Genomic DNA, 22,390 nt, shown 5'->3' on the forward strand with positions numbered 1-22,390 from the left:
TCCCGAAGAGGAAGAGGCCTCGGCTTTTCTAGCAGTAGATCCAGAAGATACGCGTACCAAGCCCTTCTTGGCCAGTCCGGAGAAATGAGGATTGCCTGAACTCTTGTTCTCCTTATGAGTTTGAGAACTCTTGAAATGAGTGGAAGTGGAGGAAACACGTACACCGATTGGAAAACCCACGGAGTCACTAGGGCATCCACCGCCACAGCTTGTGGGTCCCTCGATCTGGAATAGTACCGCCAAAGCTTCTTGTTGAGACGAGAGGCTATCATGCCTATTTGAGGTACACCCTAAAGATCTGTAACCTCCGCGAACACCTCCGGATGGAGTCCCCACTCTCCTGGATTGAGATAGTGTCTGCTGAGGAAGTCCGCTTCCCAGTTGTCTACTCCCGGAATGAAGATTGCTGACAGCGCCAACGCGCGTCTTTCTGCCCACAGCAGGATTCTTGTTACCTATGACATTGCAGCTCTGCTCTTCGTTCCGCCCTGTCGGTTTATGTAAGCTACCGTCGTTACAATGTCCGACTGCACTTGAATGGCTTGACCTCGCAGAAGATAGGCTGCTTGGAAAAGACCGTTGCAGACGGCTCTTAGTTCCAGAATGTTTATTGGAAGGCTGGATTCCAGGCTTGACCACCGTCCTTGGAAGGTTCCCCCTGAGTGACTGCGCCCCAGCCCCAAAGACTTACATCCGTGGTTAGTAGGTCCAAGTCCTGAATCTCGAACCTCTGGCCCTCCAGAAGGTAAGTTAGTTGCAGCCACCAGAGAAGTGAAAGCCTGGCTTTCGGCGACAGACGTATTCTCTGGTGCATGTGCAGATGAGATCCCGACCAGGAGATCCAGTTGGAAGGGCCGAGCATTAAACCTTCCATACTGTAGAGCCTCGTAAGAGGCCACCATCTTCCCCAGAAGGCGATTGCACTGATGAACCGAAACCCGGGCTGGCTTCAGGACATCTCGGACCATTGTTTGTATCACCAACGCTTTCTCCTCTGGGAGAAACACCCTCTTCACTTCCGTGTAGAGGATCATTCCCAGAAAAGACAACCTCCTGGTTGGCTCCAAATGTGATTTTGGAAGATTCAGGATCCAACCGTGTTCCCTGAGCAGATGAGTCATGAGAAGAATGGATTGCAACAACTTCTCTCTGGACGATGCCTTTATCAGCAGATCGTCCAGATATGGGATTATGTTCACCCCCTGTCTGCGGAGAACCATCATCTCTGCCATCACCTTATTGAACACACCCGGTGCTGTGGAGAGGCCGAATGGCAGTGCCTGGAACGGATAGTGACTGTCTAACAGTGCAAATCTGGGGTGAGGCGGACAGATCAGAATGTGGAGGTACGCATCCTTGATATCCAGGAATACCAGAAACTCTCCCTCCTCCAGACCTGAAATCACTGCTCTGAGATGCTTCCATTTTGAATTTAAACACCCTCAGGTAAGGGTTCGACGATTTCAAGTTCAAAATTGGTCTGACCGAACCATCCGGTTTCGGTACCACGAAAAGGTTTGAATAATAACCCTTGTTTTGCAGATGAGGTAGAACTGGGACAATGACCTGTGACTTTTCCAATTTTAGGATGGTTTCCTGTAGGATAGCCAAGTCTGTCAGCAAAGCTGGCAAGCCTGATTTGAAGAATCGGTGAGGCGGGAGTTCTTGAAACTCCAGTCTGTACCCCTGGGACACAATATCCTGTACCCAGGGATCCAGGCCAGACGTGTCTGAAACGTCTGAGTCTCGCACCAACCAGCCCGTCCTCCAGGCTTTGAGGTCCACCGTCATGCTGAGGATTTTGAGGAACCAGAAGCATGTCTCTGGTCCTGGGAGCCTGCGGGTGCAGGATTTTTGGATTTTGCCCGACCACCTCTAAAGAAAGTGGTAGGAGGCTTGGACTTTTTTGCCTTAGCGGTCAGAAAGGGCTGCTGCACAGCTGAAGAAAATGGTTTCTTCGTTGAAGGTGTAGCAGAGGGAAGGAAAGGTGACTTACACGCGGTTGCCGTGGAAATCCACGCATCCAATGCTTCCCCAAATAGAGCCTGACCTGTGTAGGGTAGGTTCTCCACACTTCTCCTGGATTCCGCGTCTGCAGACCAATGGCATAGCCAGAGTCCCCTGCGGGCTGAGACCGACATGGAAGATATTTGTGCAGTCAGCGTACCCAGGTCCTTCGTGGATTCCACCATGTACCCCGCAGAATCCTGTATGTTACGTAAAACAATTCAATGTCACTTCTATCCATTGTATCCAAATCCTCTAGTAATGTGCCTGACCACTTTACCGTGGCTTTAGAAATCCATGCACAGGCAATAGTGGGCCTAACGCCACTCCTGAAGCATTGTAAATGGATTTGAGCGTAGTGTCAATTTTACGATCAGCCGGTTCTTTTAAAGCGGTAGATCCAGGGACAGTTAAAACCACCTTTTTAGACAGTCTGGAGACAGATGCGTCCACAATGGGTTTGTTTTACCATTTTTCCCCATCTTCCTCAGGGAAGGGAAAAGCAATCAGAACCCTGTTTAGGATCAGGAATTTTTTCTCCGGGTTTTCCCAGGATTTTTCATATATAGCGTTTAATTCTTTAGACGCAGGGAAGGTTAGCGAGGCTTTCTTACCAGTGAAGTAAGCCTCCTCAACCTGCTCAGGTGTGGTGTCAATGTTTAACACATCTCTAATGGCCTCAATCATGAGCTGCACGCCCTTAGCAAGGGATGCCGCCCCCCTCAGCAGCTCCCCATCACCGTCTGCAGTATCAGAATCGGTATCAGTGTCATCTTGCATAATTTGGCCAAGTGCACGTTTCTGTGGGAACATGCTAGGGGATTTTGCAGGAATAGGGACAGAGCCTGACCAAACTGCCCTAGAATTCAATACCTGAGTTTCAGTCTCCGTATTCGCTCCTCTGAAACAAAGCATTACAATCCTGTGTACATGGAATGGATACTTCCTGAGAGGAAACATCTTCTGCAGCATATGACACAGAGTCCCTGGACATGGCTATGTGAGATAGTAAACACCCACACACAGGGAAATGTCAGACAGTTTCCCCCCCAAGTATGCCACAGAGACACAGAAATTGGAGCCAGCCCACACACATCGCTTTTTAAGGTAGGACTTATGACACTACCTACTACTACACTACTGTACCTTAATAGACAACACAGACTTTACACAGCCTCCCCTTCCTATCTACAACCCCCTGGTACCGTACAAGATAGCTGGAGTTGACTTGGAGGGACAGCTCTCCCAGTCAGCGCTTCTGCAGGCAGGAAGATGGCACTAAACGATGCTGGGTCAGCTCTGAGAAGCTCTGCCCCCTTTAATGGTGCTGCTTCCCGCTCTCCTGTACTTTATATTGGCCCGAGGAATTGTGCTGTCAGCGATCCTGGGACCCTGAAAGGCTTGCTGGACAGTGTAGGGTGTAAGCGCTGGCTCAGGGCGCCCCTCAAAGCGCCACACAATGTACCGCTGAGCTCATACCCTGTTACCGCCATCTTCACACCGGCTCCCCGCTTGCCAGGGGGGCCGGTGACTACCTCACCAATGAAGTCTTCTGGCTCTGTAAGGGGGTGGCGGCCTGCTGCTGGGCTGAGCGATCCACTGTGGTGGCGAACGTTCAATCCCCTTAGGAGCTCAGTGTCCTGTCAGCGGAGATAGTGGCTCAGACCCCGCAGGGCGGACACTATTTCCCCCCCTTAGTCCCTCGAAGCAGGGAGGCCCCTAGCTGTGACCGGCTCCTCCGGGCACATTTTCTAAACTGAGTCTAGTAGGAGGGGCATAGAGGGAGGAGCCAGCCCACACTCTCAAACTCTTAAAGTGCCAGTGGCTCCTAGTGGACCAGTCCCCATGGTACTAATGTGGACCCCAGCATACTCTAGGGCGTGAGAGAAAAACACAACACTCATTTGCTGGATTCTACCAGTGGAAAACGTGACAGATCTATATAAAAATATGAAAGGTAGGCTAAGGGTGTGAAAAAATAAGATTTTACTTACCGATAAATCTATTTCTCGTAGTCCGTAGTGGATGCTGGGGACTCCGTCAGGACCATGGGGAATAGCGGCTCCGCAGGAGACAGGGCACAAAACTAAAGCTTTAGGATCAGGTGGTGTGTACTGGCTCCTCCCCCTATGACCCTACTCCAAGCCTCAGTTAGGATACTGTGCCCGGACGAGCGTACACAATAAGGAAGGATATTGAATCCCGGGTAAGACTCATACCAGCCACACCAATCACACCGTATAACTTGTGATCTAAACCCAGTTAACAGTATGACAAACGTAGGAGCCTCTGAACAGACGGCTCACAACAAATAACAACCCGATTTTTTTGTAACAATAACTATGTACAAGTATTGCAGACAATCCGCACTTGGGATGGGCGCCCAGCATCCACTACGGACTACGAGAAATAGATTTATCGGTAAGTAAAATCTTATTTTCTCTGACGTCCTAAGTGGATGCTGGGGACTCCGTCAGGACCATGGGGATTATACCAAAGCTCCCAAACGGGCGGGAGAGCGCGGATGACTCTGCAGCACCGAATGAGAGAACTCCAGGTCCTCTTTAGCCAGGGTATCAAATTTGTAGAATTTTACAAACGTGTTCTCCCCCGACCACGTAGCTGCTCGGCAGAATTGTAATGCCGAGACCCCTCGGGCAGCCGCCCAGGATGAGCCCACCTTCCTTGTGGAATGGGCCTTGACAGATTTAGGCTGTGGCAGGCCTGCCACAGAATGTGCAAGTTGAATTGTGCTACAAATCCAACGAGCAATCGTCTGCTTAGAAGCAGGAGCACCCAGCTTGTTGGGTGCATACAGTATAAACAGCGAGTCAGATTTTCTGACTCCAGCCGTCCTTGAAATGTATATTTTCAATGCCCTGACAACGTCCAGCAACTTGGAATCTTCCAAATCGCTAGTAGCCGCAGGCACCACAATAGGCTGGTTCAGGTGAAACGCTGACACCACCTTAGGCAGAAAATGAGGACGCGTCCGCAGTTCTGCCCTGTCCGAATGGAAAATCAGATATGGGCTCTTATACGATAAAGCCGCCAATTCTGATACTCTCCTGGCTGAAGCCAGGGCCAGTAGCATGGTTACTTTCCATGTAAGATATTTCAAATCCACCGATTTGAGTGGCTCAAACCAATGGGATTTGAGAAAATCCAAAACTACATTCAGGTCCCACGGAGCCACTGGGGGCACAACCGGGGCTGTATATGTAGTACTCCTTTTACAAAAGTCTGGACTTCAGGAACTGAAGCCAATTCTTTCTGGAAGAAAATCGACAGGGCCGAAATTTGAACCTTAATGGACCCCAATTTGAGGCCCATAGACAATCCTGTTTGCAGGAAATGTAGGAATCGACCCAGTTGAAATTCCTCCGTGGGGGCCTTCCTGGCCTCACACCACGCAACATATTTTCTCCAAATGCGGTGATAATGTTGTGCAGTAACCTCCTTCCTGGCTTTAACCAGTGTAGGAATGACCTCTTCTGGAATGCCTTTTTCCTTTAGAATTCGGCGTTCAACCGCCATGCCGTCAAACGCAGCCGCGGTAAGTCTTGGAATAGACACGGTCCCTGCTGAATCAGGTCCCGTCTTAGAGGTAGAGGCCACGGATTTTCCGTGAGCATCTCCTGAAGTTCCGGGTACCAAGTTCTTCTTGGCCAATCCGGAGCCACGAGTATCGTTCTTACTCCCCTTTGCCGTATAATTCTCAGTACTTTGGGTATGAGAGGCAGAGGAGGAAATACATACACTGACTGGTACACCCACGGTGTTACCAGAGCGTCCACAGCTATTGCCCGAGGGTCTCTTGACCTGGCGCAATACCTGTCCAGTTTTTTGTTGAGGCGAGACGCCATCATATCCACCTTTTGATAAAGCTGCAGTGCTTGCAGCGAAACGCGTCAGGAGATCACTCTTGGGGTCACTATTTGCACTCGTTATACTGCCGAACTGTATCCGGACCAATACTGGAACTTTGCATTCTGCAGTGAAAAACAAATGAGACATTCAAACCCTCTTGGACCACCATCAAACCTTCAAATTCAAGGAGGACACCGCACCTATTGAGGACTTTCAGAACCAGGCTGGTTCTCGATCTGATGTAAGAGATCTTCATATGGGACTTTACCTCTAGCGGTTGGTTGGTTACATTTAAGGGTGAGACTGCGCCGTCAGTCCGTCTCTATTTTCTGCTATCCAGGACACTTTATAGGAACGTGATACATTGTTATTGGCATCAATTAATGTGACCTCAGTTTTACCAGCTAATACTAGTTACTACCATATATATGGTTTTATTCAGTTTTTTATTTCATATTTTATTAAATGTAACTTTTACTCAATCCTTCCATTGAATTTTGAAGTTAATTACATATTAGCGCTGCTATTTCTTGTATTGTTTTGTTTCTGTATGGTTTGGGTGTGACTACCCCAAACGTTATTAGCAGCAGCATTAGAGACACAAGACCCAACAGCGCCCGATTTCCTGGTTTTGATAATCTGTTTTTGTTTTAGTGATATCCAGGCTGCAGCACAGACGGTTAAATCAAAATAAGTGAGCTACTAATTAAATCACCTGTGCTGAAGCCTGGATATCACTAAAACATGCACTGTTAGTGTGCCTTGAGGACCGTGGTTGGGAAAGCCTGTCCTAGAGGATGCTGGGGACTCCGTAAGGACCATGGGGATTATACCAAAGCTCCCAAACGGGCGGGAGAGTGCGGATGACTATGCAGCACCGATTGAGCAAACAGGAGGTCCTCCTCAGCCAAGGTATCAAACTTATAGAACTTTGCAAAGGTGTTTGAACCCGACCAAGTAACAGCTCGGCATAGTTGTAGTGCAGAGACCCCTCGGGCAGCCGCCCAAGACGAGCCCACCTTCCTAGTGGAATGGGCTTTAACCGATTTTGGAAACGGCAATCCAGCCGTAGAATGCGCCTGCTGAATGGTGTTACAGATCCAGCGAGCAATAGTCTGCTTTGAAGCAGGGGCGCCAACCTTGTTGGCTGCATATAGGACAAACAGTGCTTCTGTTTTTCTGATTCTAGCCGTTCTGGCCACGTAAATTTTCAAAGCCCTGACTACATCAAGGGACTCTGAATCCTCCAAGTCTTGCGTAGCCACAGGCACCACAATAAGTTGGTTCATATGAAAAGATGACACCACCTAAGGCAAGAATTAAGGACGAGTCCGCAGTTCTGCTCTATCCATATGGAAAACCAGATAGGGGCTTTTATGAGACAAAGCCGCCAATTCCGACACTCGACTAGCCGAAGCTAAGGCTAACATGACCACCTTCCAAGTGAGATATTTTAACTCCACCGTTTGAAGTGGTTCAAACCAGTGCGACTTAAGGAAACTCAACACCACGTTAAGGTCCCAAGGCGCCACCGGAGGTATAAAAGGAGGCTGAATATGCAGCACTCCATTCACAAAAGTCTGTACTTCTGGGAGATAAGCAAATTCTTTTTGAAAGAAAATGGATAAGGCCGAAATCTGAACCTTAATGGAGCCTAATTTTAGGCCCAAATTCACTCCAGTCTGTAGGAAGTGAAGGAAACGGCCCAGATGGAATTCTTCCGTAGGAGCATTCCTGGCCTCATACCAAGAAAATTTTTCGCCATATACGGTGATAATGTTTAGCTGTCATGTCCTTCCTAGCTTTTATCAGCGTAGGAATGACCTCATCCGGAATGCCTTTTTCCGCTAGGATCCTGCGTTCAACCGCCATGCCATCAAACGCAGCCGCGGTAAGTCTTGGAACAGAGAGGGCCCCTGTTGCAACAGGTCCTGTTGTAGAGGAAGAGGCCACAGATCTTCTGTGAGCATTTCCAGCAGATCCGGATACCAGGTCCTTCGTGGCCAATCAGGAACAATAAGAATTGTTCTCACTCCTCTTTTTCTTATTATTCTCAACACCTTGGGTATGAGAGGAAGAGGAGGAAACACATATACCGACTGGAACACCCACGGTGTCACTAGGGCGTCTACAGCAACTGCATGAGGGTCTTTTGATCTGGAGCAATACCTCTGTAGATTTTTGTTGAGGCGGGACGCCATCATGTCTATCTGGGGCAGTCCCCACTGACTTGCAATCTGTGCGAAGACTTCCTGATGAAGTCCCCACTCGCCTGGATGCAGGTCGTGTCTGCTGAGGAAGTCTGTTTCCCAGTTGTCTACTCCCAGAATGAACACTGCTGACTGTGCGCTTACATGATTTTCCGCCCAGCGAAGAATCCTGGTGGCTTCCGCAATTGCCACTCTGCTCCTTGTGCCGCCTTGGCGGTTTACATGAGCCACTGCGGTGATGTTGTCTGACTGGATCAGAACTGGTTTGTCGCGAAGTAAGGTCTCCGCTTGACGTAGGGCGTTGTATATGGCCCTCAGTTCCAGGATGTTGATGTGAAGACTAGTCTCTTGACTTGACCAAAGGCCTTGGAAGTTTCTTCCCTGTGTGTCTGCTCCAGAACCTCGGAGGCTCGCGTCCGTGGTCACCAGGACCCAGTCCTGAATGCTGAACCTGCAGCCTTCTAGAAGGTGAGCATTGTGCAGCCACCACAGGAGAGATACCCTGGCTCTGGGGGACAGGGTGATTAACTGATGAATTTGTAGATGTGACCCGGACCACTTGTCCAGTAGGTCCCATTGGAAAGTCCTCGCATGGAACCTGCCGAAGGGAATGGCTTCGTATGATGCCATCATCTTTCCCAGGACTCGAGTGCAGTGATGCACAGACACCTGTTTTGGCTTCAATAGGTTCCTGACCAGAGTCATGAGTTCCTGAGCTTTTCCTATCGGAAGATAAACCGTTTTCTGGTCTGTATCCAGAATCATGTCCAAGAAGGTCAGACGAGTTGTAGGAACCAACTGCGACTTCGGGATATTGAGAATCCAGCCGTGTTGCTGTAACACCTTCAGTGAAAGTGAGACGCTGTTCAGCAACTGCTCTCTTGATCTCGCTTTTATGAGGAGATCGTCCAAGTACGGGATAATTGTGACACCTTGCTTGCGCAGGAGCACCATCATTTCCGCTATTACCTTGGTGAAAATCCTCGGGGCCGTGGAAAGCCCAACGGCAACGTCTGAAATTGGTAATGACAATCCTGTACCGCAAATCTCAGGTACGCCTGATGAGGTGGATAAATGGGAACATGAAGGTATGCATCCTTTATGTCCAGAGATACCATAAAATCCCCCCCTTCCAGGCTGGCGATGATCGCCCTTAGCGATTCCATCTTGAACTTGAACCTTTTCAAGTATAGGTTCAGGGATTTTAAATTTAAAATGGGTCTGACCGAATCGTCCGGTTTCGGGACTACAAACAGGGTTGAGTAATATCCCCTCCCTTGTTGAAGCAGGGGAACCTTGACCACCACCTGTTGAAGATACAATTTGTGAATTGCATTTAACACTATCTCCCTTTCCAAGGGGGAGAAGCTGGTAGGGCCGATTTGAAAAACCGGCGAGGAGGCACCTCTTCGAATTCCAGCTTGTAACCCTGAGAAACAATTTCTATTGCCCAGGGATCCACCTGTGAGTGAACCCAGATGTGGTTGAAAACTCGAAGACGTGCCCCCACTGGGGCGGACTCCTTTAGCGGAGCCCCAGCGTCATGCGGTGGATTTTGTAGAGGCCGGGGAGGACTTCTGTTCCTGGGAACTAGCTGTGTTGTGCAGCTTTTTCCCTCTGCCCTTACCTCTGGCAAAAAAGGACGCACCTCGTACTTTCTTGTTTCTTTGTGATCGAAAGGACTGCATTAGATAATGTGGCGCTTTCTTAGGCTGTGAGGGAATATAAGGCAAAAAATTTGATTTACCAGCTGTAGCTGTGGAGACCAGGTCCGAGAGACCTTCCCCAAACAATTCCTCGCCCTTGTAAGGTAAAACCTCCATATGCCTCTTTGAGTCGGCATCACCTGTCCATTGCCGGGTCCATAGGACTCGTCTAGCAGAAATCGACATAGCGTTGATTCTAGAAACCAGTAGACTAATGTCTCTTTGAGCATCTCTCATATATAAGATAGCATCTTTTATATGCCCTAGGGTCAATAAAATGATATCCTTATCTAGGGTCTCAATTTCCGCTGATAAGGTATCTGTCCATGCTGCTACAGCGCTACAAACCCAGGCCGACGCAATCGCCGGTCTGAGTAAGGTACCAGAATGTGTGTAAATGGACTTCAAGGTAACCTCCTGCTTGCGGTCAACAGGATCCCTGAGGGTAGCCGTATCTTGGGATGGCAGCGCTACCTTTTTGGATAAGCGTGTCAATGCTTTGTCCACCCTAGGGGAGGATTCCCACCGTATCCTGTCCGTTGGCGGGAAAGTATACGCCATAAGAATCCTTTTGGGAATTCGCAGTTTTTTGTCTGGAGATTCCCAAGCTTTTTCACATAATTCGTTCAACTCATGTGAGGGGGGAAAGGTTACCTCAGGTTTCTTTCCCTTATACATGTGTACCCTCGTGTCAGGGACAGGGGGTTCCTCTGTGATATGCAAAACATCTTTTATTGCAATAATCATATATCGAATACATTTAGCCAATTTTGCCTGTAACTTTGCATCATCGTAGTTGACACTGGAGTCAGAATCCGTGTCGGTATCTGTGTCTACTATTTGGGATAGTGGGCGCTTTTGAGACCCCGAAGGTCCCTGCAACATAGGGACAGACATGGGTTGACTCCCTGGATGTTCCCTACCTTCAGCTTTGTCTAATCTTTTGTGCAATAAATTTAGATTGGCACTTAAAACATTCCACATATCCATCCAGCCAGGTGTCGGCGTTGTCGACGGAGACACCACATTCATTTGCTCCCCCTCCTCCCTAGGAGAGCCTTCTACCTCAGACATGTCGACACACGCGTACCGACACACCACACACTCAGGGAATCCTCTTATCTGAAGACAGTTACCCCACAAGGCCCTTTGGAGAGACAGAGAGAGTATGCCAGCACACACCCAGCGCTATATGACCCAGGAAAAGACACCCAGTAGCGCTACGCCGCCCTGCACCCTTACAGTGACTGCCGTGTGAGGTGTATGGGAGCAATGGCGCACAGCTTTACTGCTGTGCGTTACCTGAGTGAAGATCATGAAGTCTTCTTTTCTTCTCATACTCACCCGGCTTCTATCTTCCGGCTCTGCGAGGAGGACGGCGGCGCGGCTCTGGGACGGACGGCGAGGGTGAGACCTGCGTACCGATCCCTCTGGAACTAATGGTGTCCAGTAGCCTAAGAAACAGAGCCTAGCATTAAAGTAGGTCTGTTTCTCTCCCCTCAGTCCCTCGATGCAGGGAGTCTGTTGCCAGCAGGCTCCCTGAAAATAAAAAACCTAACAAATATACTTTGACAGGAAACTCAGGAGAGCTCCCTGTAATGCACCCAGTCTCCTCTGGGCACAGTAGTAAACTGAGGTCTGGAGGAGGGGCATAGAGGGAGGAGCCAGTGCACACCCATACCTAAAGTCTTTCTTAAAGTGCCCATGTCTCCTGCGGAGCCCATCTATCCCCATGGTCCTTACGGAGTCCCCAGCATCCTCTAGGACGTAAGAGAAAACATGTTCTAAGGAACATGAGCATCCCTACTTCATTATAACACCTTCTGGGCAATGTTCCAAAACAATTCTAGCAGAAATGGCTGTATCCCAACAACAGTACTGATTGCAGCATCGAAGAAATTCATGAGAACCATTTCACAAATGATCCGTAATGCAGAGCACAAATGCTGTTGTACTGCAGCGTATATACGGAAAAGGGCCAGATGTCACAACATGTAGTACAAAAAATATAAAATGCAGGAAAAGATTCTGAAGAAACCAATGGGTGTGGTGGCAGGTAACCAGCCAATCACACTCATGCCCTAATCATGCCAACAGCAGACACTAATGGGGTCATTAAGTGGTTTTTATACAGCGCTAATTAATGCGCACCCAATGGAGCAATTCAATTGTTCTGGAGTGCACATTCATTATTGGGGGGGGGGGGAGGAGACGTTTAAACTCCTTGTTAGGGTGCCCAAACCATGGAGTTTACACATTTCTGCTTGGCATCTCTGTGGGCTGCAACCAGAAATGTGTGTCCCCTGCAGCACAGGCACCCAAACCAAGCAACAATTTAATTGCTCCATCTGGCGCCCACCAGTGTAAGGCGCTGGGGTAAACAATTGAATCACCACATAAGTCTGAACGGCTGATTGGCGTCATCTTTTATTATGGCTCACGTGTCACCAAATTAGATGTGGCTGGCTTTATGATGGGGGATTGGATTAATTAAGGTAACAGTTATCTGAGAACAACAAAGTGCAGGAACATTAAAGTTTATAGAGCTGTAAAAGTGTGCAGTACACTTGGCAAGGTCTAAGACAAATGAAAACATTGTAAGGTGTTAACCACAAGTAAGCAAAGCAGTTGGACATGGTTTATGCTGAGTTTTATCTTTACCAACATATGACGTCATCATGACCTATCTAGAGGGTTCATTTTAACAGCTAGTAAACACAAGGCTAATAAGTAGGCAGAAGATATTCAATATATCAGATAAATACTTTTCATTTCGTGTACATACTGGGTATGGACAATATACTGATATTATAGTAATGCGACAGATATGAAACTCCAAAAAAAAAAAAAAAAAAAAAAAAAAAAAGACCCACAAAAGGCAGTACCACTTCTTAAATGAATTGTGTGGAGCCATGGCACTTTGGTTCTGTCAGTCAAACACTGGGACATGCTTTCTTTGCTTTAGAGAAGTTGGTCTCCAGTGAACTTGGGGGAATAAAGATGGTAGGTGTGGGGAAATGAAGTTGTGCGCAAGGGTACAGATACAGAGAGAGAAAGGGTAAGGGCAGAAACACACTCCATCCACTGGTCCTTATTAAAAAGTGATGTTTAACCACTTCAGTTCTAAAAAGACAAAGTCTTATGTACTATTAGTAAAGAAAAACCATACATGTTCACTCTTAGGTGGCGATTCAATAGGTTTTTCAGGTGGCACCCAATGGCAGCAATTCAACTGTTCTGCCATTCGGGCGCAATCACGACTGGCTCAGACATTTCTCCTTGCAGCCTCCTGAGGTGGTGAGCAGAAATGTGCAAAAAAGTGCATTGTAGGGACTATTTTAGTTGTGATTAGCCGCTATACGTGGCAGTGCCTAGTCTATTTGCGTGATTAAAAAGTAATGGCCACCCGATCAGCGCAACAACTGAATTACTCTAATGGGCGCCAAAGAAACAAAACAATTGAATCATCCCCGTAACAATCTAAATTAAAATGACAACACTTTACAGCCAATGTAATTTACACAAGGGCACATGGACTGTGGAGGAATACACTACATTTTAATCAAATGTCTGGATATTAAACATTAGAAATGTATAGGTATTGTTTTATTTTTAGCCGACCAGAAGCAGTAGGTTTATTGACAGGTCTACATTACAAATCCTTGGGCAAATTAAAACATTCTATTGTCAGACACTAGAAATAAGCAAAGCAGGTGGATCTTGTCTAATAGCTTTCCTACATTTTAACCCAAGGATCCTGATAGTACCAAATGTTTTAGCAAAAGATTCCACCAATGTTTCAGTAAGTCCATCTGGCCATCTGAGGAATGGATGCAGTGCAGTGTAACCTGAATAACAGTAATGTTCTAGAAATTGTTACAATGACATTTAACAGTGTTACAAGTATACAACAGATAATTTTATTCCTACTACGGGTACCTTGGACATCATGGGGTGGTAAATAAGAATTTACTCACCGGTAATTCTATTTCTCGTAGTCCGTAGTGGATGCTGGGTACTCCGTAAGGACCATGGGGAATAGACGGGCTCCGCAGGAGACTGGGCACTCTTTAAAGAAAGATGAGGTACTATATCTGGTGTGCACTGGCTCCTCCCTCTATGCCCCTCCTCCAGACCTCAGTTAGGGAAACTGCCCGGAAGAGCTGACACTACAAGGAAAGGATTTGGAATCCAGGGTAAGACTCATACCAGCCACACCAATCACACCGTATAACTCGTGATAACTATACCCAGTTAACAGTATGAATAACAACTGAGCCTCACTGAACAGATGGCTCATAACAATAACTATTTAGTTAAGCAATAACTATATACAAGTATTGCAGACAATCCGCACTTGGGACGGGCTCCCAGCATCCACTACGGACTACGAGAAATAGAATTACCGGTGAGTAAAATCTTATTTTCTCTGACGTCCTAGTGGATGCTGGGTACTCCGTAAGGACCATGGGGATTATACCAAAGCTCCCAAACGGGCGGGAGAGTGCGGATGACTCTGCAGCACCGAATGAGCAAACTCAAGGTCCTCTCCAGCCAGGGTATCAAACTTGTAGAATTTTGCAAACGTGTTTGATCCCGACCAGGTAGCAGCTCGGCAAAGTTGTAAAGCCGAGACCCCTCGGGCAGCCGCCCAAGAAGAGCCCACCTTCCTCGTGGAATGGGCTTTTACTGATTTAGGATGCGGCAGTCCAGCCGCAGAATGTGCAAGTTGAATCGTGGAACAGATCCAGCGAGCAATAGTCTGCTTAGAAGCAGGAGCACCCAGCTTGTTGGGTGCATGCAGGATCAACAGCGAGTCAGTCTTTCTGACTCTAGCCGTCCTGGAAACATAGATTTTCAGGGCCCGGACTACGTCCAGCAACTTGGAAGCCTCCAAGTCCCGAGTAGCCGCAGGCACCACAATAGGTTGGTTCAAATGAAACGCTGATACCACCTTAGGGAGAAATTGGGGACGAATCCTCAATTCTGCCCTGTCCATATGGAAGATCAGATAGGGGCTTTTACAGGACAAAGCCGCCAATTCTGACACCCGCCTAGCCGAAGCCAAGGCCAAAAGCATGACCACTTTCCACGTGAGATATTTCAACTCCACGGTCTGAAGTGGCTCAAACCAATGTGATTTTAGGAAATCCAACACAACTTTGAGATCCCAAGGTGCCACTGGGGGCACAAAAGGGGGCTGAATATGCAGCTCTCCCTTAACAAAAGTCTGAACTTCAGGCAGTGAAGCCAGTTCTTTTTTAAAGAAAATAGACAGGGCCGAAATCTGGACTTTAATGGAACCCAATTTTAGGCCCATAGTCACTCCTGACTGTAGAAAGTGCAGAAATCGACCCAGCTGAAATTCTTCTGTGGGGGCCTTCATAGCCTCACACCAAGCAACATATTTTCGCCATATGCGGTGATAATGTTTTGCTGTCACATCCTTCCTAGCTTTTATCAGCGTAGGAATGACTTCAACCGGAATGCCCTTTCCATCAGGATCCGGCGTTCAACCGCCATGCCGTCAAACGCAGCCGCGGTAAGTCTTGGAACAGACAGGGCCCCTGCTGTAGCAGGTCCTGTCTGAGAGGCGGAGGCCAAGGGTCCTCTGAGATCATTTCTTGTAGTTCCGGGTACCAAGTCCTTCTTGGCCAATCCGGAACGATGAGTATAGTTCTTACTCCTCTCTTTATTATCCTCAGCACCTTTGGTATGAGAGGAAGAGGAGGGAACACATAAACCGACTGGTACACCCACGGTGTCACTAGAGCGTCCACAGCTATCGCCTGAGGGTCCCTTGACCTGGCGCAATATCTTTTTAGCTTTTTGTTGAGGCGGGACGCCATTATGTCCACCTGTGGCCTTTCCCAACGATTTACAATCAGCTGGAAGACTTCTGGATGAAGTCCCCACTCTCCCGGGTGGAGGTCGTGCCTGCTGAGGAAGTCTGCTTCCCAGTTGTCCACTCCCGGAATGAACACTGCTGACAGTGCTATCACGTGATTTTCCGCCCATCGGAGAATCCTTGTGGCTTCTGCCATCGCCATCCTGCTTCTTGTGCCGCCCTGTCGGTTTACATGGGCGACCGCCGTGATGTTGTCTGACTGAATCAGCACCGGCTGGTTTTGAAGCAGGGGTCTTGCCTGACTTAGGGCATTGTAAATGGCCCTTAGTTCCAGAATATTTATGTGTAGGGAAGCATCCTGACTCTACCATTGTCCTTGGAAGTTTCTTTCCTGAGTGACTGCCCCCCAACCTCGGAGGCTTGCATCCGTGGTCACAATGACCCAGTCCTGTATGCCGAATCTGCGGCCCTCGAGAAGATGAGCACTCTGCAGCCACCACAGCAGAGACACCCTGGCCCTCGGGGACAGGGTGATCAGCCGATGCATCTGAAGATGCAATCCGGACCACTTGTCTAACAGATCCCACTGAAAGATCCTTGCATGGAACCTGCCGAATGGAATTGCCTCGTAAGAAGCTACCATCTTTCCCAGGACTCGCGTGCAGTGATGCACCGACACCTGTTTTGTTTTCAGGAGGTCTCTGATCAGAGATGACAACTCCTTGGCCTTCTCCTCCGGGAGAAACACCTTCTTCTGTTCTGTGTCCAGAATCATACCCAGGAACAGCAGACGTGTCGTAGGAACCAGCTGCGACTTTGGAAAATTCAGAATCCAGCCGTGCTGTTGTAGCACTTCCTGAGATAGTGCTACTCCGACCAACAACTGCTCCCTGGACCTCGCCTTTTTAAGGAGATCGTCCAAGTACGGGATAATTATAACTCCCTTCTTTCGAAGGAGTATCATCATTTCGGCCATTACTTTGGTAAATACCCTCGGTGCCGTGGACAGACCAAACGGCAACGTCTGGAATTGGTAATGGCAGTCCTGTACCACAAAACGGAGGTACACCTGGTGAGGTGGGTAAATGGGGACATGTAGGTAAGCATCCTTGATGTCCAGTGATACCATGTAATCCCCCTCTTACAGGCTTGCAATAACCGCCCTGAGCGATTCCATTTTGAACTTGAACTTCCTTATATAAGTGTTCAAGGATTTCAAATTTAGAATGGGTCTTACCGAACCGTCTGGTTTTGGTACCACAAACATTGTGGAATAGTAACCCCGTCCCTGTTGAAGGAGGGGAACTTTTATTATCACTTGCTGGAGGTACAGCTTGTGAATTGCCGCCAGCACTACCTCCCTGTCCTGGGGAGCAGCTGGCAAGGCTGATTTGAGGTAACCGCGAGGGGGAGACGTCTCGAATTCCAGCTTGTATCCCTGAGATACCACTTGTAGAACCTAGGGATCCACCTGTGAGCGAACCCACCGGTCGCTGAAGTTCCGGAGACTGGCCCCCACCGCACCTGTCTCCACCAGTGGAGCCCCAGCGTCATGCGGTGGATTTAGTGGAAGCAGGGGAGGATTTTTGTTCTTGGGAACTGGCTGTATGGTGCAGCTTTTTCCCTCTACCCCTGCCTCTGAGCAGAAAGGAAGCGCCTTTAACCCGCTTGCCTTTCTGGGGCCGAAAGGACTGTACCTGATAATACGGTGCTTTCTTAGGCTGTGAGGGAACCTGAGGTAAAAATGTCGACTTCCCAGCTGTTGCTGTGGAAACGAGGTCCGAGAGACCATCCCCAAACAATTCCTCACCCTTGTAAGGCAAAACCTCTATGTGCCTTTTAGAATCAGCATCACCTGTCCACTGCAGAGTCCATAATACTCTCCTGGCAGAAATGGACATTGCATTAATTCTAGATGCCAGCCGGCAAATATCCCTCTGTGCATCTCTCATATATAAGACTACGTCTTTAATATGCTCTATGGTTAGCAAAATCGTATCCCTGTCGAGGGTATCAATATTTTCAGACAGGGTATCGGACCAAGCTGCTGCAGCACTACACATCCAAGCTGAAGCAATTGCAGGTCTCAGTATAGTACCTGAGTGTGTGTGTATATACAGACTTCAGGATAGCCTCCTGCTTTCTATCCGCAGGCTCCTTTAAGGCGGCCGTATCCTAAAACTGCAGTGCCACCTTTTTTGACAAGCGTGTGAGCGCTTTATCCACCCTCGGGGATGTCTCCCAACGTAACCTGTCCTCTGGCGGGAAAGAGTACGCCATCAGTAACTTTTTAGAAATCACTAGTTTCTTATTGGGGGAAGCCCACGCTTCTTCACACACTTCATTCAACTCATCTGATGGGGGAAAAACCACTGGTTGCTTTTTCTCCCCAAACATAATACCCTTTTTAGTGGTACCTGGGTTAATGTCAGAAATGTGCAACACATTTTTCATTGCCGTAATCATGCAACGGATGGCCCTAGTGGAATGTACATTAGTCTCGTCCTCGTCGACACTGGAGTCAGACTCTGTGTCGACATCTGTGTCTGCCATCTGAGGTAGCGGGCGTTTTTGAGCCCCTGATGGCCTTTGAGACGCCTGGGCAGGCACTGGCTGAGAAGCCGGCTGTCCCACAGCTGTTATGTCATCAAACCTTTTATGCAAGGAGTTGACACTGTCGTGTAAAACCTTCCACATATCCATCCACTCTGGTGTCGACCCCGCAGGGGGTGACATCACATTTATCGGCACCTGCTCCGCCTCCACATAAGCCTCCTCATCAAACATGTCGACACAGCCGTACAGACACACCGCACACACACAGGGAATGCTCTGACTGAGGACAGGACCCCACAAAGTCCTTTGGGGAGATAGAGAGAGAGTATGCCAGCACACACCACAGCGCTATATAATCAGGGATTTACACTAACACAAAGTGATTTTCCCTATAGCAGCTATACAATACAGTTTGCGCCTAAATTTAGTGCCCCCCCTCTCTTTTTTACCCTTTGAGCCTGGAAACTGCAGGGGAGAGCCTGAGGAGCTGTCTTCCAGCGGAGCTGTGAAGAGGAAATGGCGCCAGTGTGCTGAGGGAGATAGCCCCGCCCCCTTCTCGGCTGACTTCTCCCGCTCTTTATATTTATATTATGGCGGGGGATTTTTGCACATATATAGTTTATTAGACTATATTATGTGCTGTTCGCCATGTAAGGTACTCTAATTGCAGCCCAGGGCGCCCCCCCCCAGCGCCCTGCAACCATCAGTGACCGGAGTATGTGGTGTGCATAAAGAGCAATGGCGCACAGCTGCAGTGCTGTGCGCTACCTTAATGAAGACCGGAGTCTTCAGCCGCCGATTTCCAGGACGTTCTTCTTGCTTCTGGCTCTGCAAGGGGGACGGCGGCACGGCTCCGGGACCGGACAACCGAGGCTGGGCCTGTGTTCGATCCCTCTGGAGCTAATGGTGTCCAGTAGCCTAGAAGCCCAAGCTAGCTGCAAGCAGGTAGGTTCGCTTCTCTCCCCTAAGTCCCTCGTAGCAGTGAGTCTGTTGCCAGCAGATCTCACTGAAAATAAAAAACCTAATAAATACTTTCTTTAATAGAAGCTCAGGAGAGCCCCTAGTGTGCAACCAGCTCGAGCCGGGCACAGATTCTAACTGAGGTCTGGAGGAGGGGCATAGAGGGAGGAGCCAGTGCACACCAGATATAGTACCTAATCTTTCTTTAAAGAGTGCCCAGTCTCCTGCGGAGCCCGTCTATTCCCCATGGTCCTTACGGAGTACCCAGCATCCACTAGGACGTCAGAGAAATTAAAAAATTCCCCCGCGGGTACCACTAAGGGGCACAAAACAGAGCAATTGAATGGTTGCTCCATTTAGACACCCGGGAGCCGCAAGGATGACATTTCTACTCGCAGCCTCCTGCGGTGCAGAAAGAAATGTGCGCTAAGTCGGCATGGGAGTCTTTATGCCCAAAGCAGAACTTCAAGACTGGTTTAGCCATTTTATGCTGCTAAACCCTCTCTGTTTGGGCGTGACATGAGCAATGTGCATAGGTCCCGTAAAGATGGGATATTAGATGCCCAAAAACAACTGAATTCCCCACAATAGGTACAAATGTTCTTGATTTATATTGAATAAATAGACAGCGCACACCTTACTCCTGTAGTTACATGTGGGACCAATAGTACTTTGAGAGATAATAGTGAACATGATGCATCAGAGGGTGGTTCAATAAAAGAAATATATCTGCGACTATGTATTCTTAATTGCGCAAGCAAAACTTGCGAAGGGGGGGGGGGGGCGGGAGGCTAGTGTTAAAGACACATCAAATCAGCGAAAGACAAAAACAAGCTCTACTTACAAACAAGCTTAAAAAAAAAAAAAAAGGCAAGCCACTTTGCACAACACACAAAACTGATCATGCTACACAAACATATGCCACAATTTAAAAAAACAAAAAAACAAGTTAATTATCACTTGTGAGCATAAACACTAGGTTTCTGTCTTCATGCTTAAATTTAAAGAAAGCATTAACTCTCAATTGAAATTAACCAGTTTAAAGTCCAACAACAGGACAGAAACATTAGTTTGCCAGATAAACAATGTCAAAGTTAACACCCAAATAAATAGTTTATAGGAACAAATGTATACTAGTGAAATAGTAATATCTGTCCAGCACATCAATATTATTTTCTAAGCTAATACCTATAAAAGGGTATTGCGAAATTCCTGGCATTTAAACTTCTTTTTAAAGTGTGGCATATATAGTCCCATGAAATTCAAAGAAGTTACAAAAAGCTCAGGTTAACTCACTTGCTTGCCAATTCACCCCCAGGTGGGAGGTTAGGGATGGTCTCAGTGGCTAATGTACGCATCACGTGGACTAAGTCTGGTACACCTTCTTCACCCTGCTTCTTTATGATCTCTAGGAATTAGAAGTACTTATTTTGTAAGTGCTATTCAAGTCAACCAGTGTACAGTACAGCTTCACCATTCATTTTAAAGCAGAACCCTGTATTAAGGAGTGTAGTAAATGCTGCAGAAAGCACTAGATGTCATATCAAAGCTGGATATGGTGGAAGCAAGCAGAGCGTACAAGTAACAATTTTACCTGTATTAGGTATTTAGCTGAAATGCAATGGTTTTGCAGAACCCCGTCTTAACTTACAAAACATCTGATTATTTTAGCATTCATTCAAAAATACCCTCGCCCCCAAATGCCCCCTCAATATTAAAATCAAATTAACACACCAATAAAAAAAAAAGATGTCTAGATTTCAGACGTTAACATTTTTGTTCTGAATAAAATGCAAAGATCTCAGAATTGGTTTGCCAAATTATTTTATTGTATAAGTTTAACATCTAAAATCGAATCTACAAGGTTCTATTGCTGAAATTAAGCTATACAAAAATAAGGAGTCAATCTCAACGAGACAATTTACATCCTTAAAGTGGATTACATTTAACAGTCTCCACTAAACAAATACATTAGTAAGTATAGTAGGCTATAAATACATTCTGCATAATACAGATTACAAATTAGAACTGTCACTCCCACCAAAAAAATAACCCACATTGACAAGATTATTGTACATCTTCAAACAATTAGCCATGTATACATTCAGAAAGAGGGAGCAAGCTGATCACTTTCTGCAAAATCAACCACTGACCTAAAACAGAAAATCTTTTGAGCTGTAGATATTAAGGGATTGTTGTTTACCGATTTACTTTCATGCTATATTAAGAACTTCATCCCCTGCAATGCGGTTTGAAAGACCAAGTGAAACCTGGAGTATTTTAGAGTGCACCAATTGCGTACATGCAGCAAAAACAAACATTTGGCTGAACCAATATATGCTTCCTATCAATTCACTAGGAATCTGTGAAAACAATGATGCATGAAACAAAAAGTGCCCAAGGGGCAGATTCAATTGTTTTTCTTCACAGATGAAACTAAATGGCACCTGACGGAAGCAATTCAATAGCTTCGCCATTCGGGTGCCCAGCAGGTGCGGAGGACACATTTTTTTCTTGCAGCCTCCTGCAATATGCACCCAAACAACAATTGATTAGTGATAGCTGTTTAAGAGTCTAAACAGTCCCGTTTAGACGGGATTTTTAGACACCCAAAACAATTGAATCAGCCCTTTAGTTAATTCCTAGTGAAATGACCATATGTATTCTCAGTTCAGGACACCAAATGGATTGCCTCCGCACTGGGGTCGATTAAATTCACCGACAGTTGAATAGCGCCGGGAGTAAGCTCCCGGCGCTATTCAATTCAGCTCAAGTTAAGTCGGCGAAGGCCCGTTCTCCCGGAATTAACAAGTTGCTTTGTCAGGAGAACGGGCATTCTCAGACTTAACTCCCCGCCGCGATGCTGATTCCCGACATAATCAGCCTCGCGCCGGCAGCACTTTTGTCGGATTTCTTCTCTCATCCCCCGGGGGCGAGTGTAGAATTGCTGACAATTGAGTGTCACTTGGAGCTGTATTGAATAGCGCTATTCAACCGTCGGTGATTTGAAACGACCCCTTTGTGTTGCTGAAGTGTGCTTTGTACTGAAAACTTAATACTAATAAATACAAATGTACTTCCCCGTATTTGCAAGGCAAATATATGGAAATCTTTCAGAAAACACGTTTATATATCATGTATTTTTTTCATATTGTCCCATGACATAAGTAATCAAAAATGAATGAGCAAAATACACTGTCTATACCATCCATACAAAGAGATAATGGATTGGA

The 22,390-nt window shown here is 47.3% G+C and overlaps 1 protein-coding gene across 2 annotated transcripts in view; it reads right to left on the reverse strand.

The window, feature by feature from the left end:
* PPM1A (protein phosphatase, Mg2+/Mn2+ dependent 1A) overlaps positions 1–22,390 on the reverse strand; it is a 280,963-nt gene that overhangs the window by 36,140 nt on the left and 222,433 nt on the right. Inside the window, exon 4 of one of the 2 annotated variants that reach the window (XM_063947750.1) lies at positions 20,454–20,565. The exons of the other annotated variant lie outside the window; for it this stretch is intronic. Within the exon in view, the coding sequence (XP_063803820.1) occupies positions 20,454–20,565 (112 nt within the window). The remainder of the gene's footprint in view (positions 1–20,453; positions 20,566–22,390) is intronic. 2 annotated transcript variants of the gene reach the window in all.

This window comes from Pseudophryne corroboree, chromosome 12 (assembly GCF_028390025.1).
Source record: "Pseudophryne corroboree isolate aPseCor3 chromosome 12, aPseCor3.hap2, whole genome shotgun sequence".
Classification (NCBI taxonomy): domain Eukaryota; kingdom Metazoa; phylum Chordata; class Amphibia; order Anura; family Myobatrachidae; genus Pseudophryne; species Pseudophryne corroboree.